Genomic DNA, 24,966 nt, shown 5'->3' on the forward strand with positions numbered 1-24,966 from the left:
AGTTTTAGTGCTCATTTTACTGCTATAATGGGAAAGCCTACCTGAGACTGGAGACAAGATATGAAGGAAAAACTGAGTAGTGGTATCACTGTGATGCTAACACATCTGAAGCCAGCTCTACTCCTGGACCTATCGATTACATAAACTAACATACTTCCTTTCCACTTAAGACAATTAGAACTGCCATTTCCTATTACTTGCACGAAAAAGTTCTGACGTAAGAATGAATAAAACTGGCTGATAAAGTGAGTTTTATACTTCTTGACTGGTACTTGGAGCCATATAGACCCAACCAAAGAATATAAACCAACAGAAATGTTTGTTATTTCAATTCTTTTCATATTATAGACCTAACATTTTCAAAAATATATCCACACAACCTTTTTTATCTCAAGTATAATTTGAAGTAAACACCATTTCCTAAATAAATCAATTTCTTAAAATGAATTGAGAAAACATTTTTTTCCATGTTTATTAGTTGTTCCATTTCTCCCTTCCAAAACAGAAAAGAATTTGGTAAAAAGAATTTTCATCAATGTAATAACTTACATAAAATGAGAGGGCAAACCCTCAGAGATTACTGTTGACACCAAATTGAGCGGGATGATTAATAGGCCAGAACTAATAATATGATTAGTTAAGTTGACCTGTGCTAGCTGAAGGTAAACAAGCATGCTGAAATTTAATACAGACAAATGAAGAGTAGATTAGATAGGGAAAAAATGTAAGCTTTGCACAAATGAGACAAAGAAAATTTTCACAGTTAATGGAGTTCCAAGAGACACAAAAGAATCAGTAATGAAATGTTGCTTTTAAAAAAGGCAAGTTAAATTATAAATTATGAACTTAAATACACTACATTTTAAAATCATATATACATAAACGTCATCATTTTACAGCTTCATAGTAAATAACATATATTGAATCCTTTTTGAGCATTTCCTATACACCAGGTACTAGTCTTAACCACTTTACCCATTGAGTCCATTTATCCTGACAAGGCACATACTATTATATCCATTTTACAGATGAGGAAAATGAGACATCAATAAGTTGAGTAGCTGACTCAAATTCCCGTACCTATTTAAGAGTTGGCACCAGCATTCAAATCCAAGAAGTCTGATTGCAGGACTTTTGCTCTTAATTCTTAGGTTTGTTGCCTTTATTATCAATGTTTTTACCTTTACCATCATTTTACTAGCATCTTTCATATGCATTGTATCATCTGAACCTCCGTAACAGAGAGGTATTACCATATTTTCCAATTCTAAAACACCTTTAGTTGTAAGGACCACCTTCTATTTAACACAACTTAATATCAAAATAAAGATAATTTAATAGAATAATTTTTTATTATTAACCCACAATTGCATACATTTATCCACCATTTTCCCTGTAGTATCACTATTGCACACATTTACCCACCATTTTCCCTCTTAATTAAACATTAAGTCAAAGCAATGTTTTGCAGTTTTCATTGTATAAGCCTTTCTCCCTCCTTGGTTAAATTTATTAAGTATTTTATTCTTTTTGATGGTACTATAAATGGAATTGTTTTCTTAATTTCCTTTCTGAATTGTTTACTTCTAGTGTATAAAAATACGGCTATGTGTTGATTTTGTATTCTGCAACTTTGCTAAGTTTGTCAGATCTAAAAGTGTGTTTGTGGAATGAAGATTTTCTTCATATAAAAAAACATAACAGTATGGAGGCTCCTCAAAAAATTAAAAATAGAACTGCCATATGATCCATCAATCCCACTTCTTGGTGTTTATCCAAAAGAATTAATATTGGGTTATCAAAGAATCCATGTTCCAGAGATCTGCTATACAACACTGCGGTTATAGTTAACAACACTGTACTATACACTTAAAATTTTGTTAAGGGGGTAGATCTCATGTTATTTACCACAATAATTTTTTTTAATATGTTATTGACAAACAAATAATTTTACTTCTCCCTTTCTAATTTGAATGCCTTTTGTTTCTTTTTCTTGCCTAACTGCTCTGGCTAGAATTTCCTCTACTATGTTGAAAAGAAGTGGAAAAAGCAGGCATCCTCATCTTGCTCCTGATCATAGGGGAAAAGCTTTTAATCTTTTACCGTTCAGTATGATGCTAGCTGTGAGTTTTTCATACATGAACTTTATCATGTTGAGGAAGTTCCCTTCTATTTCTAGTTAACTGAATACTTTAATCATGAAAGGGTGCTGAATTTTGTCAATGCATTTTCTGCATAATCACAATTTTTTCCTTCATTCTATTAAAGTGGTGTATTGACCGACTTTCATATGATGAACCATCTTTGCAAGTGTTTCATTGTCTTTTCCTGGAAATAAACTGAAAAGTCAGGAAATACAAAGCATTTTTTTTCAGCCAAATTGAACCTTTGACTGAAAAATACTGTCAGCTTACCTATAACATAATGTGAAAAGATCTGCTGCGTTTCAATCCATAGTTTAGTAAAATACTAGCAGTGTGTTACCTTCACCTATACACATTCCACCAATCTGTTATTTGGCCTACTTAGCAAACTCCTCTTTTAAATACTGCTCTGGGGGTTGTCTACTAATCATTCATGCAGACTCCGTAGAGAATTACCTCGACCAGAATCTGCAATTGCTTAACGTCTATCTGAAAGATAGTAGGAACAAGAATTTCTACAGTGGAATTGGAAGAAGGGATAATTTTAGCACATGCGTACGGAGATAATACTCATCCAGTCTGTTAAAGACCTAAATGTAAGGCCAGACACTATAAAACTCTTAGAGGAAAACAGGCAGAACACTCTATGACATAAATCACAGCAAGATCCTTTTTGACCCACCTCCTAGAGAAATGGAAATAAAAACAAAAATAAACAAATGGGACCTAATGAAACTTAAAACCTTTTACACAACAAAGAAAACCATAAACTAGATGAAAAGACAACCCTCAGAATGGGAGAAAATATTTGCAAACAAAGCAACTGACAAAGGATTAATCTCCAAAATATACAAGCAGCTCATGCAGCTCAACATCAAAAAAACAAACAACCTAATCCAAAAATGGGCAGAAGACCTAAATAGACATTTCTCCAAAGAAGACATACATATGGCCAACCAACACTTGAAAAGATGCTCAACATCACTAATCATTAGAGAAATGCAAATCAAAACCACAGAGGTATCATACATGGTCAGAATGGCCATCATCAAAAAATCTAGAAACAATAAATGCTGGAGAGGGTGTGGAGAAAAGGGAACCCTCCTGCACTGTTGGTGGGAATGTAAATTGATACAGCCACTATGGAGAACAGTATGGAGATTCTTTAAAAAAACTAAGAATAGAACTACCATATGACCCAGCAATCCCACTACTGGGCATGTACCCTGAGAAAACCATAATTTAAAAAGAGACATGTACCACAATGTTCACTGCAGCACAATCTACAATAGCCAGGACATGGAAACAACCTAAATGTCCACTGACAGATGAATGGATAAAGAAGATGTGGCACATATATACGATGGAATATTACTCCACCATGAAACGGAACAAAATTGAGTTATTTGTAGTGAAGTGGATGGACCTAGAGTCTGTCATACAGAGTGAAGTAAGTCAGAAAGAGAAAAACAAATACTGTATGCTAACACATATATATGGAATCTAGAAAAATGCTACTGATGAACCTAGTGGTAGGGCAGGAATAAAGATGCAGACATTGAGAACGGACTTGAAGACACAGCAGGGGAAAGGGAGGCTGGGACGTAGTGAGAGAGGAGCACTGACATATATACACTACCAAACGTAAAACAGATAGCTAGTGGGAAGCAGCTGCATGGCACAGGGAGATCAGCTCGGTGCTTTGTGACCTCCTAGAGGGGTGGGATAGGGAGGGTGGGAGGGAGGCTAAAGAGTGAGGGAATATGGGGATATATGTATGCATATAGCTGATTCACTTTTTTGTACAGCAGAAAGTAACACAACATTGTAAAGCAATTATACTCCAATAAAGATACATTTAAAAAAATACTCATCCAGTCTGAATTTCAAGTATTCTGTATAATTATTGGACCATATGTCCCAATTTCTAGTTGAGAAAATGTAACTCTATTTGGAGCACTTACATGAACATTGGTGCTGCTGAGGGAAAGCAGTTAGGAGGGTTAAGAATATCTAATATGATCTATTTTGCTTAAAGCTCCTAGTTCAGGGTCTACTGGACTATTATACAAATATGGTTTATGCTATATAGTCTACGTGATTCAGTAGAAGACTCAATGTATTAGCATACTAACATATCACTCATTCAAACAATTGCTGATATGTTACTATACTAGACGCTTCTGATACAGAGATGAACAAACAGAACAACTTCTTTGCCCTCCTGGACCTTAGTCTTAAGATAGAGGAAAAAAAGAGAGAAATTATAACACAATGGCTAAATACAAACATGTATTTGATGCACTAAAAGCTGACTGCCAGACAAACAAAAAAGTGTTCAAATAAATTGTACTTACTATCATTATTACCAGGCAGAAACAAGTACAGAGAGAAATATACTGAGGAAATAAGAAGGCAAGAAACTTGTTGTTCATTCATTACTCATTCACTTAGACATCTATTGTACATCTATATGCCTAGATACTGGGAATAATAAAATTAGTATCAATAAGAAACCATCATCCCTGACATTGAGAACTCAGTCCAGCGGGAAAAAAAGACAGTAACAATTCATTGTAATAAGTACATCAAGAGGGAGCAAACACAGTTGCTATGGCATCAGTGACACCCAAGGGAGACATATGAAGAAAAGTCATGTCTGAATTACTTCATAACAAACTAAGAAAAAGCTGAGGAAGTCACTTACAAGTGACACCTAAACTAAATCATAAAGGAACCAGTCAAGCAACTGCAAAGAGCACTCCTATCTCAAGGCTCTTGTACTTGCTGTTCCCTCTACCTGGAACATCCCCACAGATATTCATTCATATGTCTCACTTCTTATTTCATTCAGATCTCTGATCAAATATAACGTCCTCAGAGAGGCCTTTCTGACCACCCTATCTAAAGTGCCACCTTATGGCACTCTCTTCCCTAATCCTGTTCTATTGTTCTTCCTAGCTCTTATCACTATCTGACATATTTATTATCTATTTGTTTCTATTGGTCTCCCTGACTAGAAACATTAACCCATGGGGCCAGTGACTTGTCTTGCTCACTATGTAATGTCATAATACAGACACCAGGGCTTTGCAGATAGTAGGTACTGAGTATTTGTCAAATGAATGAAGCAAAGGAAAGGAATGAATTTCAGCTACAGCAAGAAACATATAGCAGAAAGTTATGACAAATGGACCATGGCTGGGTGCTCTTAACCAATAATAATTGTAATTGCAAATATTTATATTTATTAAGGACTTACTATGGACCAAGCACTATTCTCAGCACTTGTATTATCTCATCTAACTTTCACAATTCTATGGACACTCTTACACCTTACATATGAAGACTCTTAAACACAAAGAGATTAAATGACTTGCCCAAATTCACACAGCTAGCAAACGGCAGAACTAGAATTTCAAGCCATGCAGAACAATGCCAGAGCTCACTCTTTTAACCACTGCCCCAAAACATAGGAAACTGACAACCTCTCTGGGTTGTTTCCATGGAAGAAAGGGAAGGAGGGAGGGAATACCTACTATAAGCAGTCTTTGTGAATATTACACGCTTCATATATTTAAAACCCTATATGTATTACTCATTAGTAGCATTATTAGTTTTTTAAAATATGAACCACATTTACCATGCAAAAAGCTAAGTAATTCGTCATCCCTTGCACTTCTGATTCTGATTCAGAATAGGACTGGGCTGAGTTCTAAGAATTTACATTTCTAAGAAGTTCTCAGGTGACACTGATAGTACAGGACCACTCTCAAGAAACCCTGAGCTACATAACCAAAATGTGAATTAAACCCCTTTCAAATAATACTAGATTTCCTAAACAATCAATGGCTGAACTAGGCACCTTCAAAGTACTGAAAAAATAAATAAACAAGGGCTTCCCTGGTGGCACAGTGGTTGAGAGTCTGCCTGCTGATGCAGGGGACACGGGTTCGTGCCCCGGTCCGGGGGGATCCCGCGTGCCGCGAAGCGGCTGGACCCGTGGGCCATGGCTGCTGGGCCTGTGCGCCCGGAGCCTGTGCTCCGCGGCGGGAGAGGCCACAACAGTGAGAGGCCCGCGTACCGCAAAAAAAATAATAAAAATAAAATAAAATAAATAAATACACACACACACACACACACACACACACACACACACACACACACACACGTATGCTTTCTCCCAAAGGTCAGGAACAAGACAATAATGTTCACTCTCGACACTTCTATGCAACATCGTACTGGAGGTTCTAGCCAGGGAAATTAGACAAGAACAAGAAATAAAAGGCACCCAGATTGGAAAAGAGGAGGTAGAACTATCTCTATTCACAGATGACATGCTCTAATATATAAAAATTCCCAAGGAATCTACTAAAAAACTATTAGAACTAACAAATAAGTTCAGGAAAGTTGCAAAATACAAAGGTAATATACAAAGATTATTTGTATTTTTATATACTTGTAATATACAATGTAAAAATGCAATTAAGAAATCAATTCCATTCAAATAAGAATAAGTCAAAAAGAACAAAATATTTAAGAATAAATTTAACAAAGAAGTACAAAACTCATACTCTTAAAAGTACAAGACATTGTTGAACAAAATTATATATATAAATGGAAAAAAATTCCATGTTCATGGGTCAGAAGACTTAACATTGTTAAGATAGCATTACTCCCACTAATCACAAAGTCAGTGCAATCTCTATGAGAATTCCAAATGACTTCTTTGTAGAAACTGGCAAGCTGATTCTAAAATTCATAAGGAATTGCAAGAAACATGGAATAGCCAAACATTCATGAAAAAGAAAAACAAAGTTAAAGGACTAGCACTTTCCAATTTCAAAACTTACTATAAAGCAACTGTAATCAAGACAGTGCTATACTACACATGGAGAGACATACAGATCAACGTTATAGAATTAAGAGTCCAGAAATAAACTCATGCATCTATGGCCAAATGATTTTTAAAAGATCATTCAATGTGGAAAGAATAGTCTTTTCAATAAATGGTGCTGTGACAATCGTATATCCATGCAAAAGAATGTATTACCTTACATCATATACAAAAATTAACTTAAAACAGATCAAAGACCCAAGTGTAAAAGCTAAACTTATAAAACCCTTAGAAGAAAACATAGGGATAAATCTTCATGACTTGAGATTTGCCAAGGGATTCTTAAATATCACACAAAAAGCACAAGTAACAAAAGAGAAACAAGTAACTTGGGGTCATAAATTTTGAAGTTTTGTACATCAAAGGACATTATCAAGAGAGCAAAAAAACAATCCACAGAATGGGAGAAAATATTTGCACATCACCTATCTCATTAGGAACTTTTATCTAGAATACATAAAGAACTCTCACAACTCAATAATAAAAAGACAAACAATGGGCAAAGGATGAGAATGGACATTTTTCCAGAGGAGATACACAAATGGCTGACAAGCATATGAAAAGGTGCTGGACATCATTCGTCATCAAGGAAATGCAAATCAAAACCACAATGAGATTCTATTTCACACCCACTAGGATGGCCAGAATTGAACAATCAGATAGTAACAATTATTTGAGAGGATGTGGAGAAATCCTCATCCTCACACACTGCTGGTGGGAATACAAAATGGTACAGCTGCTTTGGAAATAGTCTGTCAGTTCCTCAAGCAATTAAACACAGAGTTACTACATGACCTGATATATCCAGCAGAAATGAAAACACATATCCACACAAAAACTTATACATGAATGTTTATAGCAGGATTATTTATAATAGCCAAAAGGTGGAAACAACCTAAATGCCCATCAATGGATAAACAAAATGTGGTTTAACCATAAAACTGAGTATTATTCGGCCATAAAAAGCAATGAAGTACTGATACTTGTTACACTTGGATAAACTTCAAAAACATGTTAAGTGAAAGAATCCAGCAACAAGAGTCCACGTATTATGTGATTACATTCATACAAAGTCCAGAATAGGAAAATCTATTGAGACAGAAAGTAGATTAGTGATTGCTTAGGGCTGGGGGAAGCATGGAGGAGAAGGGATGATACCTAAAGGGTAAGAGATTACTTTTTCACGTGATACAAATGCTCTAATATTGACCATGGTGATGGCTGCACACGACTATAAACAGACTAAAAACCACTGAATTGTACATTTTAAATGGATAAATTGTATAATATGTGAATCGTACATCAATATGGCTGTTTAAAAAGTAACTTTTTTTTAAATTTTAAAGAAATAGGACTTCCCTGGTAGCGCAGTGGTTAAGAATCCGCCTGCCAATGCAGGGGACAGGGGTTCGATCCCTGGTCCGGGAAGATCCCACATGCCACAGAGCAACTAAGCCCATGAGCCACAACACTGAGCCTGTGCTCTAAAGCCTGTGAGCCACAACTACTGAGCCCACGCACCACAACTACTGAAGCCCACGCACTCCAGGGCCCGCGTGACTCAACTACTGAGCCCGTGTACCACAACTACTTAAGCCTGCGCACCTAGAGCCCATGCTCTGCCACAAGAGAAGCCACCGCAACGAGAAGCCCGCGCACCGCAATGAAGAGTAGCTCCCACTCTCCGCAACTAGAGAAAGCCCACGCTCAGCAACGAAGACCCAATGCAGCCAAAGAAAAAAATAAAAAGAATGAAATAATAGGGCAGGAAGCTCAAAGAACATCTCTTAACAACTAAACAATTTTTAAACATTTTATAAATTCAGTACCTCTAGTACTTTTATTAAAATTACTTGAGGACTGGGGCTTCCCTAGTGGCACAGTGGTTAAGAATCCGCCTGCCAATACAGGGGACACGGGTTCGAGCCTTGGTCCAGGAAGATCCCACGTGCTGCGGAGCAACTAAGCCCGTGGATCACAACTACTGAGCCTGTGCTCTAGAGCCTGCAAGCCAAAACTACTGAGCCTGCGTGCTGCAACTACTGAAGCCCGCGTGCCCAGAGCCCGTGCTCCGCAACAAAAGAAGCTACCGCAATAAGCCCGTGCAGCACAATGAAGAGTAGCCCCCGCTCACCGCAACTAGAGAAAGCCCACGCGCAGCAACCAAGACCCAACGCAACCAAAAATAAATTAAAATATATTTTTAAAGTATTAAAAAAATAAATAAAATAAAAGTACTTGATATGGCTCATTTCTAAATGCAGATATAGTTCAAAAGATAATTAATTTTTTTGGTTAGGTTAAAGGAAAATAAGTCTTGTTTACCTCAATCTGTAAACACTAGTACTCGTAAAATGTCTGTACTAAAATAAGAAAGAAGGTAGCTGTAAAAAGATATGAGGGGGCTTCCCTGGTGGCGCAGTGCTTGGGAGTCCGCCTGCCGATGCAGGGGACACGGGTTCGGGCCCCGGTCCGGGAAGATCCCACATGCCGCAGAGTGGCTGGGCCCGTAAACCATGGTCGCTGAGCCTGCGCATACGGAGCCTGTGCTCCGCGGCGGGAGAGGCCACAACAGTGAGAGGCCCGTGAATCACACACACACAAAAAAAGCTATGAGGGTATAAAAGAAAAAAACTGCCAAGCACAGAGACAAACCAGGACATTTCAGTTAAGTCTAGCTCAAAGTACAATCAACAAAGTTTCTGAACTGTTCTAAAGTGCCAGATGGTCCCATCTACCCCCAGATCTTACATGGCCCTGCCTAAAAGTGTGCCAGAAAAAAACAAAAGCAAAGAACAGAATGTAGAGAGCAGACTAAGAATGAAAGCAACCTAGCCTGCAAAAAAAGAGGTATGCAAACTGAAATCATCCAATCTTCTTCAGGCTCACAACTTACAATGCCAATTTCCCATGCTAAGTGAACTTTATAATCTTTAAATGGTCTTTGCAGCCAAATTAAATATACTCAACTTAATTCCTTCACAGTAGTTTTTTGAGATTATTGCTCTTGAGTAAATTACTGCTGCTGTCTGCTTTGCCATTCAAGATCTTATAAACTAAATGAAAATCACTCAAGTTTAACCTCAAAATTCAAAGGTATACACAGAAAAATAACTCAATTATGGTCAATACCATTTATAACTCTACAAAAAAGAATTCAGCAAATGGCATATCAAAGGTTATTTGCAACAGCATTCATTATAATTGATATATAAATGATCTGTAGTCATTAGGGCTTGACTAACTATAAAACATCCAATCAATGAATATATTCTAAAGACATTAAAAAGATGCTATGCACAGGGAGATCAGCTCAATGCTTTGTGATGACCTAGACAGGTGGGATAGGGAGTGTGGGAGGGAGGCTCAAGAGTGAGGGCATATGGGGATATATGTATACAGCTGATTCACTTTGTTGTACAGCAGAAACTAACACAACATTGTAAAGCGATTATACTCCAGTAAAGATGGAAAAAAAACAAAAACGATGCTATGAAGACCACATAGAAAGAAAACACCTATATGTTAAGTTAAAAAAAATAAAATACAAAGCTATACATATGTGTATATATGTATGTATGTGTGTGTGTATGTGTGTGAGAGAGAGACAGAGAGAATGCAAGAGAGAGGTTACAACAATGTTTAAAAAAAACATGTAAAGAGAAAAAAATGTAAAGAAAAAACCAAAAATTTAAAGAATGGGGTGTATGGTGATCCATGCTTTCCTTGCTATACTTCTGCATGTTACAAGTTTTTTTTGTTTGTTTGTTTTTGGTTTTGTTTTGTTTTGTTTTTGCGGTATGCAGCCCTCTCACTGCTGTGGCCTCTCCCGTTGCGGAGCACAGGCTCCGGATGCACAGGCTCAGCGGCCATGGCTCACGGGCCTAGCCGCTCCGCGGCATGTGGGATCTTCCCGGACTGGGGCACGAACCCATGTCCCCTGCATCAGCAGGCAGACACTCAGCCACTGTGCCACCAGGGAAGCCCTACAAGTTTTTTTAATGAGTGAAGAATTTTGGAAATAAAAAAAATTTTTAATAATATTCATATGAATTCTGTATTTAAGTACCAATAATAATAACAGCACTGCTATTTACTTAATGTTTCTTACATTCCAACAATGTATATACATCATAGATAAGGAAAAGGAAGTCAGAGAGTTTAAGTGACTTGCCATGGTCACCCAGAGAGAGTACAAGTGGCAGAGGGAGAATTCAAATCCAGGTTTGTCTTGTACTAAGTCTAGTGTCCTCCCCACTATAAAAAATCATGATACTCTTATTATTTTACATACTATTTTAGAGCATGTCAAAGATCGTTTCAGCCTATCCTTGAAATCCCTTCCTAATGTCTTGTGCTCTAGGTTAAAAATGTTTGCTTTATTACAAAGAAAAAGAGAATAAATTATAAGAAAATGGACATGATATTTCCCCAATGTGGACCTGATGCACCAAAATACAATTTGACTTGAATCAAATATTCCTATGGTTTTATGTTATCCTTTTAAGTACAATTTAAAATGCTGGGACTTCCCTGGTGGTCCAGTGGTTGAGTCTCCTCGCTCCCAATGCAGGGGGCCCGGGTTTGATCCCTGGTCTGGGAACTAGATCCTGCATGCCGCAACTAAGACCCAGTGGAGCCAAATAAGTAAATAAATAAATGTCATCCACAGTACCAATCTTGGACACTGTAAAACACTGAAAAAATTAAAAACTAAATTACCACAAAAAGTTTCATCATAAATCAGGATACTCCACAGCACCCAAGTGCCTTTCTTCTATCATCCTGTATCATAGTACTCATCACCCCAGAGTCAGTGTTTATCTCCCTAAAAGACTAAAAGGCACTTCAGTGCATGAACCTAGGTCTTACTCTCTTTGTATGTCCAAGACCTAACACAGTGGGGACACAGGAGGCATTCAGTAAATGTTTTCTGAAATAAAAGAGGGTGGACCAGCAATAATGGAAGCACTTTTAATGCATGTAAGCTTCATATTTTTAGTATATGCATAATGATGTAACTGTGTTGTACCTAGTGAATACAAGATGGAATGAAGTTACCAATAATCCTTGGTATCAGTGAGTTATGAAAATTTTAATTAAGTGTAACATTTCATAAAAATTAACAGCCCTATAAATAACTAAAATCTAGCTATTATAAACATTTGGCTAGTGATCGTAGTAGTAGTAGTTGTTGTTGTTGTTAATAGCTGCTACCATTTAAACTGATCCAAGACATTAATAAACATTTCACATATTCTTCACAACAAATCCTGCAGGTTAAGTTTATTTGCCATTTTATAGGTAAAAAAAGAAAGAGGCTAAGAAACTTGTTACACAATCAAACAAAAGATTGAAACCTAAGACATTCTGACTGCAAAGCCTGAGACTCCCATTTTTTCAACAATTTTTCATATCTGGAACACCAGAAATCCCCAGACCTAGCAGTTCTATTTTACTTAGTAAAATAGTTTGTAAAAAACTATTTTTACAGGGAAAATTTTCTCTGGTACACAGTATGATCTTTATTAATATGATACTGAAGGAACTCCAAGTCCAAACTACCATGTCCAAGAGACTATTAGCTTAAATGTAAATACTGGCGTGACGTATACTAACCTAAATAAGCTTAGGTTTTCATAAGCAATAAATTCCTAGAGGTAGGGGCTTCCCTGGTGGCGCAGTGGTTGAGAGTCTGCCTGCCGATGCAGGGGACACAGGTTCGTGCCCCGGTCCGGGAAGATCCCACATGCCGTGGAGCGGCTGGGCCCGTGAGCCATGGCCGCTGAGCCTGCGCGTCCGGAGCCTGTGCTCCACAACGGGAGAAGCCACAACAGTGAGAGGCCCGGGTACCGTAAAAAAAAAAAAAAAAAAAAATTCCTAGAGGTAGCAAAATGTAAAACTACTTTCTATCATGTCTACAAAAACCCTCCACTATAACTTGGTACAACAGTCACTTTCTAGAGATGTGGTCTATGCAATGAAAAGTTGATTTTCACATAAGATGTTGCAGCCTAGAACATATGTTCAGTGATAACCAAGGAATGGTACCATTAATTAGTTCTGTCAGAGCTATTTTGCCCTCAGAAATACAGACTCGTTCAATTTATATAAGTTGTTTACACTACCTAGGTTATAACCCTGGCTCTACCACTTAGCAGTAGCTTGACCTTGAACAAGTTACTTCACCTGTGTGCCTAAGTTTTCTCTTTTTATAAAACAATAATAATGATGATCTGATTAACAGGTTGTAAAGATTATTGAAAACAGTGCCTGACAAATCATAAGTTCTCAATATATGTTAATTATTATTATCCCCAAACTGACCTCTTCTCTGTCTCTGTCTCTCTCTCACACACACACACACACACACACACACACACACACACACACTCACACACAGATCCCACTGAGTAATTTGCTCCTTTTACATAACAATAGAGGAATGTAATATCATGTGAATGTTCATTTTTATCCCTATATTTGTCTGAAATATTGTCAATGGCTGTTTACAGGAAGCAGCAAATGTGCTTTAGAACAGATGTGCCCAGGTTCAAATCTCAAATCTACCACTTACAACACAACCCTGAGTAAGTAATGCAGAAGATTAATCCCTACACGTAGAAAGCCTGTGAATATTAAGTGAAATAATATATGTAAATCACCTAAAAGTACCTACCGCTTAGTAGTTTACATAACATCAGTCCTCTTCCTTCTCAATAGTGGCATAAGAATGTTTTCCTTCCAGGATCTTTGCATTAATATTTAGCCCACTAGATAGAATTGTTCCACAACTAAAATAAGACCACACTAAGAAAGGCAGAGAAATCACACATAAAATTAAGTTCACAATTTTCAGTTGTCTTATCATTTTTTTAAGCTCAATATCCATGCACAATTAGTCATTCATGGCTCATGGCAGGTTTAAAAATTAAAATATGAAGATAAACTATTCCCTCTGTCCCTATCCCAAGAAAGCACATATTTCTGTAATTCCCAAATGCCTTAGTGGACCACTAACTTTAAAAAGTATATTTAAATCAGTGATTCTCAACTTGGGGCAATTTTGTGCCCCAGAAAATATTTGGCAATGTCTGGAAATATTTTGATGGCCCCAGCTGGGAAGAATGCTACTAGCATCTTGTGGATAAGGACGCTGCAAAACACCCCACAATGCACAGGACAGCCCTCCACACAAAAGAATTATCTGGCCCAAAATGTCAACAGTGCCAAGGTTGAGAAGCCATGATCTTAAAAAAAAAAGTATTATAATATAGAAGTTTTCTCCCCAAAAGTATGTTCTTGGCCAAATTTTTACTGAAGACATAACAAGAAATAAGCAGCCTGATTATTTCAGAGGGGAAACTCCTGGTCCTGTTAAATCCCCATTACAAAACTCCCAATCTAAAGAGGAAGTGAGGCTTACTTTTCTTTGCATAGTTGTACTGCGTAAAAACAAGTTTTTATAAGAGCTCCAACCTTATTTTTTCTTTTTTTAAACTGAAGCATTCTTGATGTACAATATCAGTTACAATTGTACAATATAGTGATTCACAGTTTTTAAAGGTTACACCCCATTTATAGTTACTATGAAATACTGGCTATATTCCCCATGTCGTACAATATATCCTTGTAGCTTATTTTATACATAATATTTTGTACCTCTTAATCCCCTACCACTATATCGCCCCTCCCCTTTCCCTCTCCTCATGGAACCACTAGTTTCTTCTTTATATCTGTGACTGCTTCTTTTTGTTATATTCACTAGCTTGTTGTATTTTTTAGACTCCACATATAAGTGCTATCATACAGTATTTGTTGTTCTCTGTCTGATTTATTTCACTTAGCATAATACCCTCCAAGTTCATCCATGTTGCTACAAATGGCAAAATTTCATTCTTTTTTATGGCTGAGTAATATTTCCATTGTATATATATACATACCACATTTTTTTATCCAGTCACCTGTTGATAGACACAGGTTGCTTCCATATCTTGACAATTGTAAATAATGTTGCTATGAACATTGGGGTGCATGTATATTTTCAAATTAGTGTTCTTGTGTTTTTTTGGACATATACCCAGGAATGGAATTGCTGGGTTACATGGTAGTTCTATTTTGAATTTTTTGAGAAACCTCCATACTGTTTTTCACAGTGGCTACATCAATTTACATCCAACAGTGTATGGAGGTTCCCTTTTCTCCACATCCGCACCAACATTTGTTATTTGTGTTCTTTTCTATGACAGTCATTCTGACAGGTGTGTGATATCTCATTATGGTTTTGGTTTGCATTGTCCCTTATGATTAGCAATGTTGAGTATATTTTCATGTGCCTGTTGGCCATCTGCATGTCCTCTTTGCAAAAATGCCTATTCAGTTCTTCTGTCCACTTTCTAATCAGGTTGTTTTGTTTTGTTTTGTTTTATTGCGGTATGCGGGCCTCTCACTGTTGTGGCCTCCCCCATTGCGGAGCACAGCCTCCGGACATGCAGGCTCAGCGGCCATGGCTCACGGGCCCAGCTGCTCCGCAGCATGTGGGATCCTCCCAGACCGGGGCACGAACCCGTGTCCCCTGCATCCCCTGCATCGGCAGGCGGACTCTCAACCACTGCCCCACCAGGGAAGCCCTGGTTGTTTTTTTGATGTTGAGTTATGAGCTATCTATATATGTTGGATATAAACCCCTTATCAGTCATATCATTTGCAAATATTTTCTCCCATTCAGTAGGTTGTCTTTTTGTTTTGTTGATGGTTTCCTTTGCTGTGCAAAAGCTTTATGTTTAATTAGGTCCATTTGTTTATTTTTGCTTTTATTTCCTTTGCTTTAGGAAACAGATCCAAAAAAATGTTGCTACAATTTATGTCAAAGAATGTCCTGCCTATGTTTTCTTCTAGTAGTTTTATGGTTTTACATCTTACATTTAGGTCTTTAATCCATTTGAGTTTATTTTTGTATACGGTGTTAGAGAATGCTCTAATTTCATTCTTTTATATGTAGATGTCCAGTTTTCCCAGCACCATTTACTGAAGAGATTGTCTTTTCTCCATTGTATATTCTTGCCTCCTTTGTCATAGGTTAACTGACCATAAGTGCATGGGTTTATTTCTGGGCTCTCTATTCTGTTCCATTGATCTATGTGTCTGTTTTTGTGCCAGTACCATACTGCTTTGATTACTGTAGCTTTGTAGTACCAACCATTATTTTTTAATTGCACTTGCAATTATTAAAGCATTATTTATATCACAAAGTTTCTTGTATCTCACTTCTATCTTACTTTTGTACAAAATATTAAAAAGCTCACATTTATGTGATAGGGAAGCACAGTGCATGAGGCCAACTTTCAACAAACATCATTATTATATACCAGGTTAACAATGACCAAAACTTGATAATATACCATGTTGATGGGGAAAAGGCACAAACACTGTTGATGGTATAAGCTTTCTGAATGTAAACTGGCAGTATCTTTCCAAATTAAAAATATCCTTTGGCCCCAAATTATACCTACTAAAACTTAATGCACATACACATGTACACAAAGATGTATAAAAGAATATTCACTGCAGCACTGTTGGTAACAACAAAAGATCACAAACAATATAAAAGTCCATCGTTAGGTGGCTAGTTAAATAAATTACAGTATATTCATATAAAGGAATATTCTCAAGTGTTGGAGATAATGAGGGAAATCTGTATGTGCTCGTATAGAACAATCTCCTAGATAATTACACTAAATAATAATAACCCACAAAATATGCAGCTTATTCAGAAGAAATATACATACACTCACACTATATATATAGCATATCTTATACGTGTGTGTTTGTGCATATATGTGTGTGTGTGTGTGTATATATATATGTTTTGTTTTTTTTTTGCATCTACATCACAGACTATTGCTGGAAATACACACAAGAAACATCAAGAATGACTGCCTCTTGGAATGGGATTGAAGTCCAAGAGCAGGATGGAGACTTTCACTAGTATGTGTGAATTTTTTTTTTTCTTTTTTTTTTTTTGCACGGTACGCGGGCCTCTCACTGCTGTGGCCTCTCCCGTTGCGGAGCACAGGCTCCAGACGCGCAGGCTCAGCGGCCACGGCTCACGGGCCCAGCCACTCTGCGGCATGTGGGATCTTCCCAGACCGGGGCACGAACCCATGTCCCCTGCATCGGCAGGCGGACTCTCAATCACTGTGCCACCAGAGAAGCCCTGAATTTTTTTTTAACATAAGTTTTACAGTCGGTAAGTAAGAGAGCCAGCATAAACCTAAGTCAAAATTCTGAGCCTGACTATTCTCTAGTTTGAAATAATGATAATAATAGTCTACCTTACTGATTATTGTGAAGATCAAATGAGAGAGCATAAAATGCTTCGTAAATTATAAAGCAGCACACAAAATTATAAATTAGTCCTCTGACTGAATTCTCCAAACCAATTGTAATAATAATTTTTATCATTCTTCTGGCCAATTTCTCTAAACCCAAAGACGGGAATGTTTAAGATGAAATGTGAATATAGATGCCATCTTAGAACACAAAGTTTTACTTAACATATAGCTATTTATTTTTTTAATTGAAGTATAGTTGATATCAATATTACATATAGTTATTGATTTCAATTTAAAAGGGTGAATTTTCAAAAAACTTGTCACACAGAAATGCTAAGTTGGCTGATTACAGAAGAAATACATGCTCACTGTTGAAAAGAAGGTAAGTAAAAATTATAACCATGCTATCATAAAATCTTGGTGTTTTTTTCTTCCAGTCTTTTTTCTATGATGCTTAAGTGAATTAGATTATTTGTCTAAATAAAATGTTTCCATTGTACTGTAATACAGCATTCAAATTACAACATCCCTCAGACTAATAAAAATTTTTAATGAAGACATAATATTTTATCTTGTTGATGAGACTTCCACTACTTTAAAATGAAATTTTAGTATATGGGTTTGCCTAACGAACTCTGCCTAGATTAATTTTTCATTTATTTCTACCAATTCTCCAAATTACCCAGACCTCTATCAATGGATCTTTTTCCCCCCTCCCTCCCTACATACCTCCCTCTCCCATCCCTTCTCTCGCTTAAGCCATTTTACTGATTTTGGTTTCCAGAGTTCCAGTTTTATTAAGTCCAGAATTCACAAAACAAAGAAGCATATAACTGTGTTTAAAATTCCTTGAAGAGCAAGTAAAACACCTTAGATTGAGACCTTAAATTAGACTATTAGTGAGACAGGGGATTAGAACTATGATTCGTCACTAAATAAAGATGCTCAATCTTTTTCTACTACATGTTAGTCTGTTATCATTGTTCTGTCTGCAAATAGAGTGAAAACAAAAGAATACACTCTATTGGACAAACCAACTGTTCCTAATTAATTTTAACTGTGACAGCTCCTCCCAAATGCTGAACATTCCAAGCCATTTTTGAAAACTGTTAAATACTGCTCAAGGAAACAAAGATTTCCTGAATATACTGGACTGTAACTGCAGGCAAAAAAGAAAAATATCATTATTGTGCCTTTCCCATAGTAGGAACTCAAATGATATATCATGTTGAATAAATACTCCTTTTCTGCTTCTGAGAACATGTTATAATTTTCACACTCTGCCCTGTATTTACCATCATAACTGTTAAACCAGACTGCAAAGGTGATACCCATATTAACACATACTGTCTACTTTAATGAAATTGAAAATAAACACCAAAAACTGAAATTATGGGAGATTTTTTCCCTCCAATTTCCAAATTTTCTGTAATGCAGTTTTATCACTCTTGCAATTTAAAAAAAGCATTAAAAAAAAGTATCCTTATAGCATGTATTGTTTTGATCAAATATTAAGACTGTTTTAATTAAGTCCCATTCTAAAGGCTTTTTTATTATTAAAAAAAAGAATCCTTGCTAAATTAAAACAAGAAAACTTCAGCATAAAGCTGAACTGATAGATGATTATTTAAAATACTCATATTATGCCATCTTTCAATAAAATAAAACCTTCCTCATCATCAAGAGCAGTACTTGTACGCCCACAATTGTACTGTCAAGAAGCCATGAAAGGTACTGGAGATTCAGAGGCAAAATATAATGCTTCCATACTCAAGAAGTTTAGTACCTAATTAGGAAAACAAGGCAAACACTGGAAAAAAAGAATAAAAAATACAAGGGAGCAATGGATATGCCAAGCATGTAGTACACAGAGAAGTACAGTGGACAGATTTTGAAGTCGTACAGACTTTGGTTCAAATCTTAGATCTATCACTTACTAATTTATGCAAATTATTTCCCTCATTTGTAAAATGGAGTGTTAGGTTAAGTGAAGTAAAATTCTTGGCATACAGTAACACCCAAAGGGAAGCTAATAGTATTATTATCATTATTATTAGAGATACAGCCTTAAGGAAGAAATGGGCAATCAGCAAAGTTTAAAAAGAGGAAGCATTAATATCTTTTTGTAATCTACCACCATAAGCAAAAATCACAAGAGCTTTCTCACTCAAGTTTTACTTCTTATTGACAAGAATAGAATACCCAGCGAAGAAAGCTAAAATTAAAAAACACTAAGGCTGGACTTCCCTGCTGGTGCAGTGGTTAAGAATCCGCCTGCCAATGCAGGGGACACGGGTTCAATCCCTGGGCCGGGAAGATCCCACATACTGCGAAGCAACTAAGCCCGTAAGCCACAACTACTGAAGCCCACGCACCTAGAGCCCCTGCTGCACAGCAAGAAAAGCCACTACAATGAGAAGCCCACGCACTGAAACTAAGAATAGCCCCCGCTTGCTGCAACTAGAGGAAGCCTGCATGCAGCAACCAAGACCCAACGCAGCCATAAACAAATAAGTAAATAAATTTATTTTAAAAAAACCCACTAAGGCTATATAGCACTAAAGTACCATAGGAAAGTCACCACTAGATTTCCAAATCATAGAATATGATCTATAAAAACAATGTTCTTTGGAAAGGTCCTTAGATCAGCTAATTCAAACTCTCCAACTAGAATGGAAGCTCCATGTTTTTTTTTTGTCTCCAAGCTCCAAGAACTGCCATCTAGTTTGTTCATTAGTATATCCTCAGCACCTAGAATAATTCCTAGTACATAATTAATGGTCAGTACATATTTGTTTAATGAATATTAAAACTAAGAAAACTGAGGCCTGGAGACTTAATGCCATACAGTTAGCTCCTGGAAGAGCTGGGAATGAAACTAACATTTCATTATTCTAATAGTCTATCCTGTCTAGAAGCTAGACCATGATAATTTACATAATTTATTTTGTTGGTTGGGGAACTGGACGGTTGGTTGGCAGGCAGGAGAAAGAGGAAGGAAAGAGTAAATTAAAATATTTTTCAGGTGTTTTTCCCCCAACTGTCAGTTTTGCTTAGTTGATAAAGGCAAAAAATTATATACAAGACAATCCCAGTACAGTACATAGCACATAAAAGGTACTGAACAAACATTGGTTGAATGAATGAACCTACTCCAAAACCATTATCATCTTATGATCAGAGGCAGAAACTAACTTCAGCATCAGTTTAATCTTTGTAACTGTCATACAACCCTTTAGAATTTTCAGCCATTCATAAGACAAACAGTTATTAATCACTTTCTTCCAGATGGGCACTGAGGGAAACAGATGAGTTGAAAGATGTCCCTGCCCTGGAGGATCTCACTTGAGTATAGCTATGTCTAGATGTGTGTTGGGGCAGGGGGGTGATGGTGACATAAACAAATCAATAATGAATGTGAAACCAGGGTGCACTGTTATCTCAGTTTATTTGCCTCAAGCAGTTAAAAAATTAAATTAAAAAACACAAATCAGCAAAGTTTTTAAATAACAAGGAGACACATTAGGGTATATTAACACTTGGGAAGTTTCTTTTTCCTGTGCCTTTACAATATACCTTATTGCCTCTTAATGTCTTAAAATCAAAGTATTCTAAATTGACTTATTTGGCTATTCAATATAAATGAACCATCAGTGTTTGTTCTCTTACATGTAAAACAATGAAGGATAACACTCCTGATTCAGTATTTACTTTGTGTAGGTGTTAATATTTAAATATATAACCACAAGAACATATTTAAATTATTTAACTGTCTATAAAATTGACAGAGCCTGAAGAAAATATCCAGAGATGATAGTAAATAGAAACTGAAAACATGGTCTTACCCAGGGAGAGAATAAAGCATGCACACAACTAAGAAGCAAATCTATAGAAGTCCTCAGGGGAACAAAATCTTCAAGAGGGGAGAACTCCCGCTGGAATTGGACAACAGAGCCAGAGAGCAACAGCCTGCCAAGAGGACCTTGCTTAATGCGTATCACTAACTAGACTATTAAAAAGTGAACACCCAAAAGTCAATGTTGCCATTCCCCGAATCTGAGTTTTCAGGAGGACCCTTCCAAAGAGATTCGCTACCAAGATTAAATCACCATTTTCCAAGTACTCTTCCCCAATATCTGCTTGTCAAAATAGGATAAGCAACACCAAATTAACTGGAAAAGAAACAGACTTCACTTATGAAGCTGAAAATTCCTCCAAGCTGAAGTTAGTTATCTTACCGGAGGCACAAGTTATTAACGTGATTCCTGGTTCCTGTGGAGAACATTTTTCACTCAGTATCTCTATCCTCGAATGCTAGGCAAAAGACCCCCAAAGTCTCTTGATTCCAACACAGGAAACTCTCCCGCCCCAATGTATAGCCTATCCCAGTGTTCTGCCTTAGATGCCCTGACAAATCCAGGCCAAGGAGACTACAAGGTGGCGGGGAGATACTACTACAGGGCAGGCAGGAAGGCTGAGGTGGGCCCCAACGGAGAAGTCCATGGCCACCAGCTCTGCAGAGAACAGGCTGAGAAGGTGAGGTTGGCGTGAGATCTGGTCAAAAAAGCAGGAAGGGACTGACAGGTGCACATCCCCCTCACCATTCAGGACACCACAGGAAGATTACAATTGGCTTTCTTTACAGAGAGCGAGGAACAAGGCTCCCAGAGTGATGCTGAGCGGTTTTCTGGGAAGCACGAGGACTGACTCTGAAGGAAGCAGAATGGCAAGAGAAAAGACCCTGAGAACAGGTTTTGGTGAAGATTCCCCCAGTACACGTGACCTCTTACGTCCTTCCCAGCACCAAGACTGGTGGGACCATCACACCTGTTCAAGGATGTTACCCTGTTTTCCGCTTGGACAGCGACAGGGAGCCCACCGGGTAGGAGTGGTAGCAGAACTAAGGAGGAAAAGACTGAATAGGGGGATCTGACCCAGCAGGAAACCTGATCAGGAGGGGAAGAGGCTGAATCCAGGAAGGGGCTAGCAAGGTAAGTACGCGCTCTGGTAGAATGAAACTTATGTGGAAGAGAGGCTGACTGGAGAAAACTGTTGGAGAAGGGTTTTCGTCGGACTCCGCTGGGAAAAGGCCGGTTTAGAGAGGAAAGACTGGCTTGGAGGCGACCATGAGCGCCTGGCTCAGGAAGGTGACTCTGCCTGTCCCGAGGGCGAGCCTCGTGTGGGACAAGGGCTGACCCGAGGATGAGGCTGATCCGCGAGAGCTCAACAGGAGCTCACCTGGGTGCTTCTGGCCTGGAAGGAGGAAACTTCCTGGGTGGGTGAAGCAGAACTGGAGTGAGAGGAGCGGGCACACACCAAGCGGGTCGGGGGGCACGGCGGGGTCCGGAGGAGAGGGCGCCGCGTGGGGCGGGGCTGCGGCGCCGACCGGCCGGGGCGGGGTCGCGGCTGCCGCGGCTGAGCTGCCGCCTCGGGATGGCGTCCTCCCCCAGTCACACTCACACTCTCTCTCACTCACACACACACACACACACACACACTCACACGCGCGCGCGCTCGCTCTCAGTATCGGCCGCCCCGCCAGGGGCAGAGAGAAACTGCCCAGGTCGGTGAACCATAGGACGGTGGGGGAGGGGGCCGGGGACACCGGCCGTCCGAGCCAGGCGGACTGGCGGGTGGCGTTACCTGTGTCAGAGAGAGCTGGGCCGCCGCAGCCATGGTGTTTCCATCATGCACGGGAGGGGAAGGAAGGACTGGCTGACGGGGGCTCGGGGCGGGGAAGAGGCGGAGGGAGCAGCCGGAGGCGAGGCCCGGGCGGGCAGGCGGGCGGGCGTCTCCCCTAACTTCGACAACTTCCCTCCTCTCGCCCGCCCCGCCCCGCCTGGCCCCGCCTGGCCCCGCCTGGCCCCGCCTGGCCCCGCCTGGCCCCGCCCTCTGGGCGCAGGCCGCGGCGGCGCCCAAATCCTGGCGCCGGAGTTTTTGTCGCCGGACTGGATCCTGCCGCTGGGGCCGCCTGAGAAAACCCGGCGCGGAGATGAAATTAAGCACGAGCTGTGGAGGCAGAGACAACTCCAGATTGTCCTGGGAACTTTAATCAAGTCACCTACCCACTCTAAGCTTCTGCTTCTGGAAGAATGGGGGAAATTATACCCAAAGTCCAAGTTGCTTGTGAGGACTAAATGAGATAACGATAGGAAATAATAGCGGTACTTTACATATGCCAGAATCTGTGCTGGATGCTTTATTTTTAAATTGTATAAGTGAAGGAACTGAGACATAAATAAGTTGTTCAAATGAGGAAACTGAAACACAAATATGTGTCATACGTAAGGTCATAAAGCTGATTAGATAGCTGGTGGATTAGCATCCAGGTCAGACTCCAATACTTTTCATTTTAACCATTGGCTATTAGGAGGTCATATCGAAAGAGAAGACTCTTAAATGAAAATCTAGGTGGGAAGGGGAAAGAATACTCTCCTAGCCCACTTGCTGCCTACCATATTCAGACTGTTCAATAAAAGAGCTCAGGGGCCTGCACCACTCCAACTCCTCCCTTAAGTCTACCTGGCAAACCCCTCCTGCTTTCTCAAGACACAACTCAAGTATCACCTTTGCAAAACATCTCCTGACCTCCCAAGTCGGAGTTACACACTCTTCTTTTTAACATTTCTTCTCTACCTTATGAAGTCGCTCTAATGACTTTACATCTGTCTACCCACTAGACTGAGAGTTCCTCAATGGCAGGGACTGTTTCTTATATGTTTCTATATCCTCAGACACTAGAATGCATTACGTACTCAGTAAAAGGCCTTAGTTCCTGCCAAGTTAAACATAACACAGCCTACACTTTCTCATGCTGCCTTCTTCAGTTGAAATAACCCATCAGTTACTTGAAATCCTCATCCTTAAAGGCTTGGCTTATATGCCACCTACTTCAAGAAACCTTCTAGGAAATCCCACCCCACCTCTTAGTTGCTCTGATATGATCCTTACACTCTGCCTTGTTTTTAAGACTTAGTTGAGGGCTTTTCTATACCCCCACTAGATTGTAAAATCTATCAGAATAGAGGGCTGACTCACAACTACACCCCTCTCACAATCTGGCCTAGCACAGAGTAGGCCTTAATAAATGTCTTTGCCTGGAATGGGTCTTCCTTTCTCAGTCATGGTGGCTTCCCACAACAACAAACCATAACTCTATCAGGCCCCCTGTTAGCATTCTTGTAGTAGTCCCCGTTTGACACACAGGAGGGCCAACTGAACAAGACCAAGGATGGAGTTAGCCCCATGTAAGGTTTTAAACCTTTACCACCACAGGCAAACCATCCCAGAAATGCCCTCAGAAATTCCTGACTGTACTCAGACCCCATTTTTACAAGGTACAACCAACAAAGAGCCAGCCATGCAGGTCTGGTGAGCAACAACTTACTCAAGAGAGTCTCCTTTGGCCTCCTTTTGCTGTTATTCTTTTTAACTTCAGGGAGAAGGGAAAATGATGTTTTAAATTACTCCTTTTCCACCTGGTACATTTATCAGCTATAACTACCCCTGGTGTTTCTACTTTAATTTTCTAATTTATATTATCACTTTTGAACTTAACAACTATGAAAGGTAGTAATCATCATACCCACTT

At 38.8% G+C, this 24,966-nt stretch overlaps 1 protein-coding gene across 3 annotated transcripts in view; it reads right to left on the reverse strand.

Annotated features, from left to right (window-relative positions):
- Positions 1-23,192, reverse strand: part of EPS15 (epidermal growth factor receptor pathway substrate 15) — a 164,225-nt gene extending 141,033 nt beyond the window's left edge. For 2 of the 3 annotated variants that reach the window (XM_032634465.1, XM_032634456.1), the window contains exon 1: positions 23,019-23,192. In XM_032634465.1, coding sequence (XP_032490356.1) covers positions 23,019-23,051 — 33 coding nt within the window. In that variant the 5' untranslated portion in view covers positions 23,052-23,192. The remainder of the gene's footprint in view (positions 1-23,018) is intronic. The other variant, XM_032634473.1, reaches the window with a different exon arrangement.
- Between the last annotated feature and the right edge of the window lie 1,774 nt (positions 23,193-24,966).

Source organism: Phocoena sinus, chromosome 1, assembly GCF_008692025.1.
Source record: "Phocoena sinus isolate mPhoSin1 chromosome 1, mPhoSin1.pri, whole genome shotgun sequence".
Taxonomy (NCBI): domain Eukaryota; kingdom Metazoa; phylum Chordata; class Mammalia; order Artiodactyla; family Phocoenidae; genus Phocoena; species Phocoena sinus.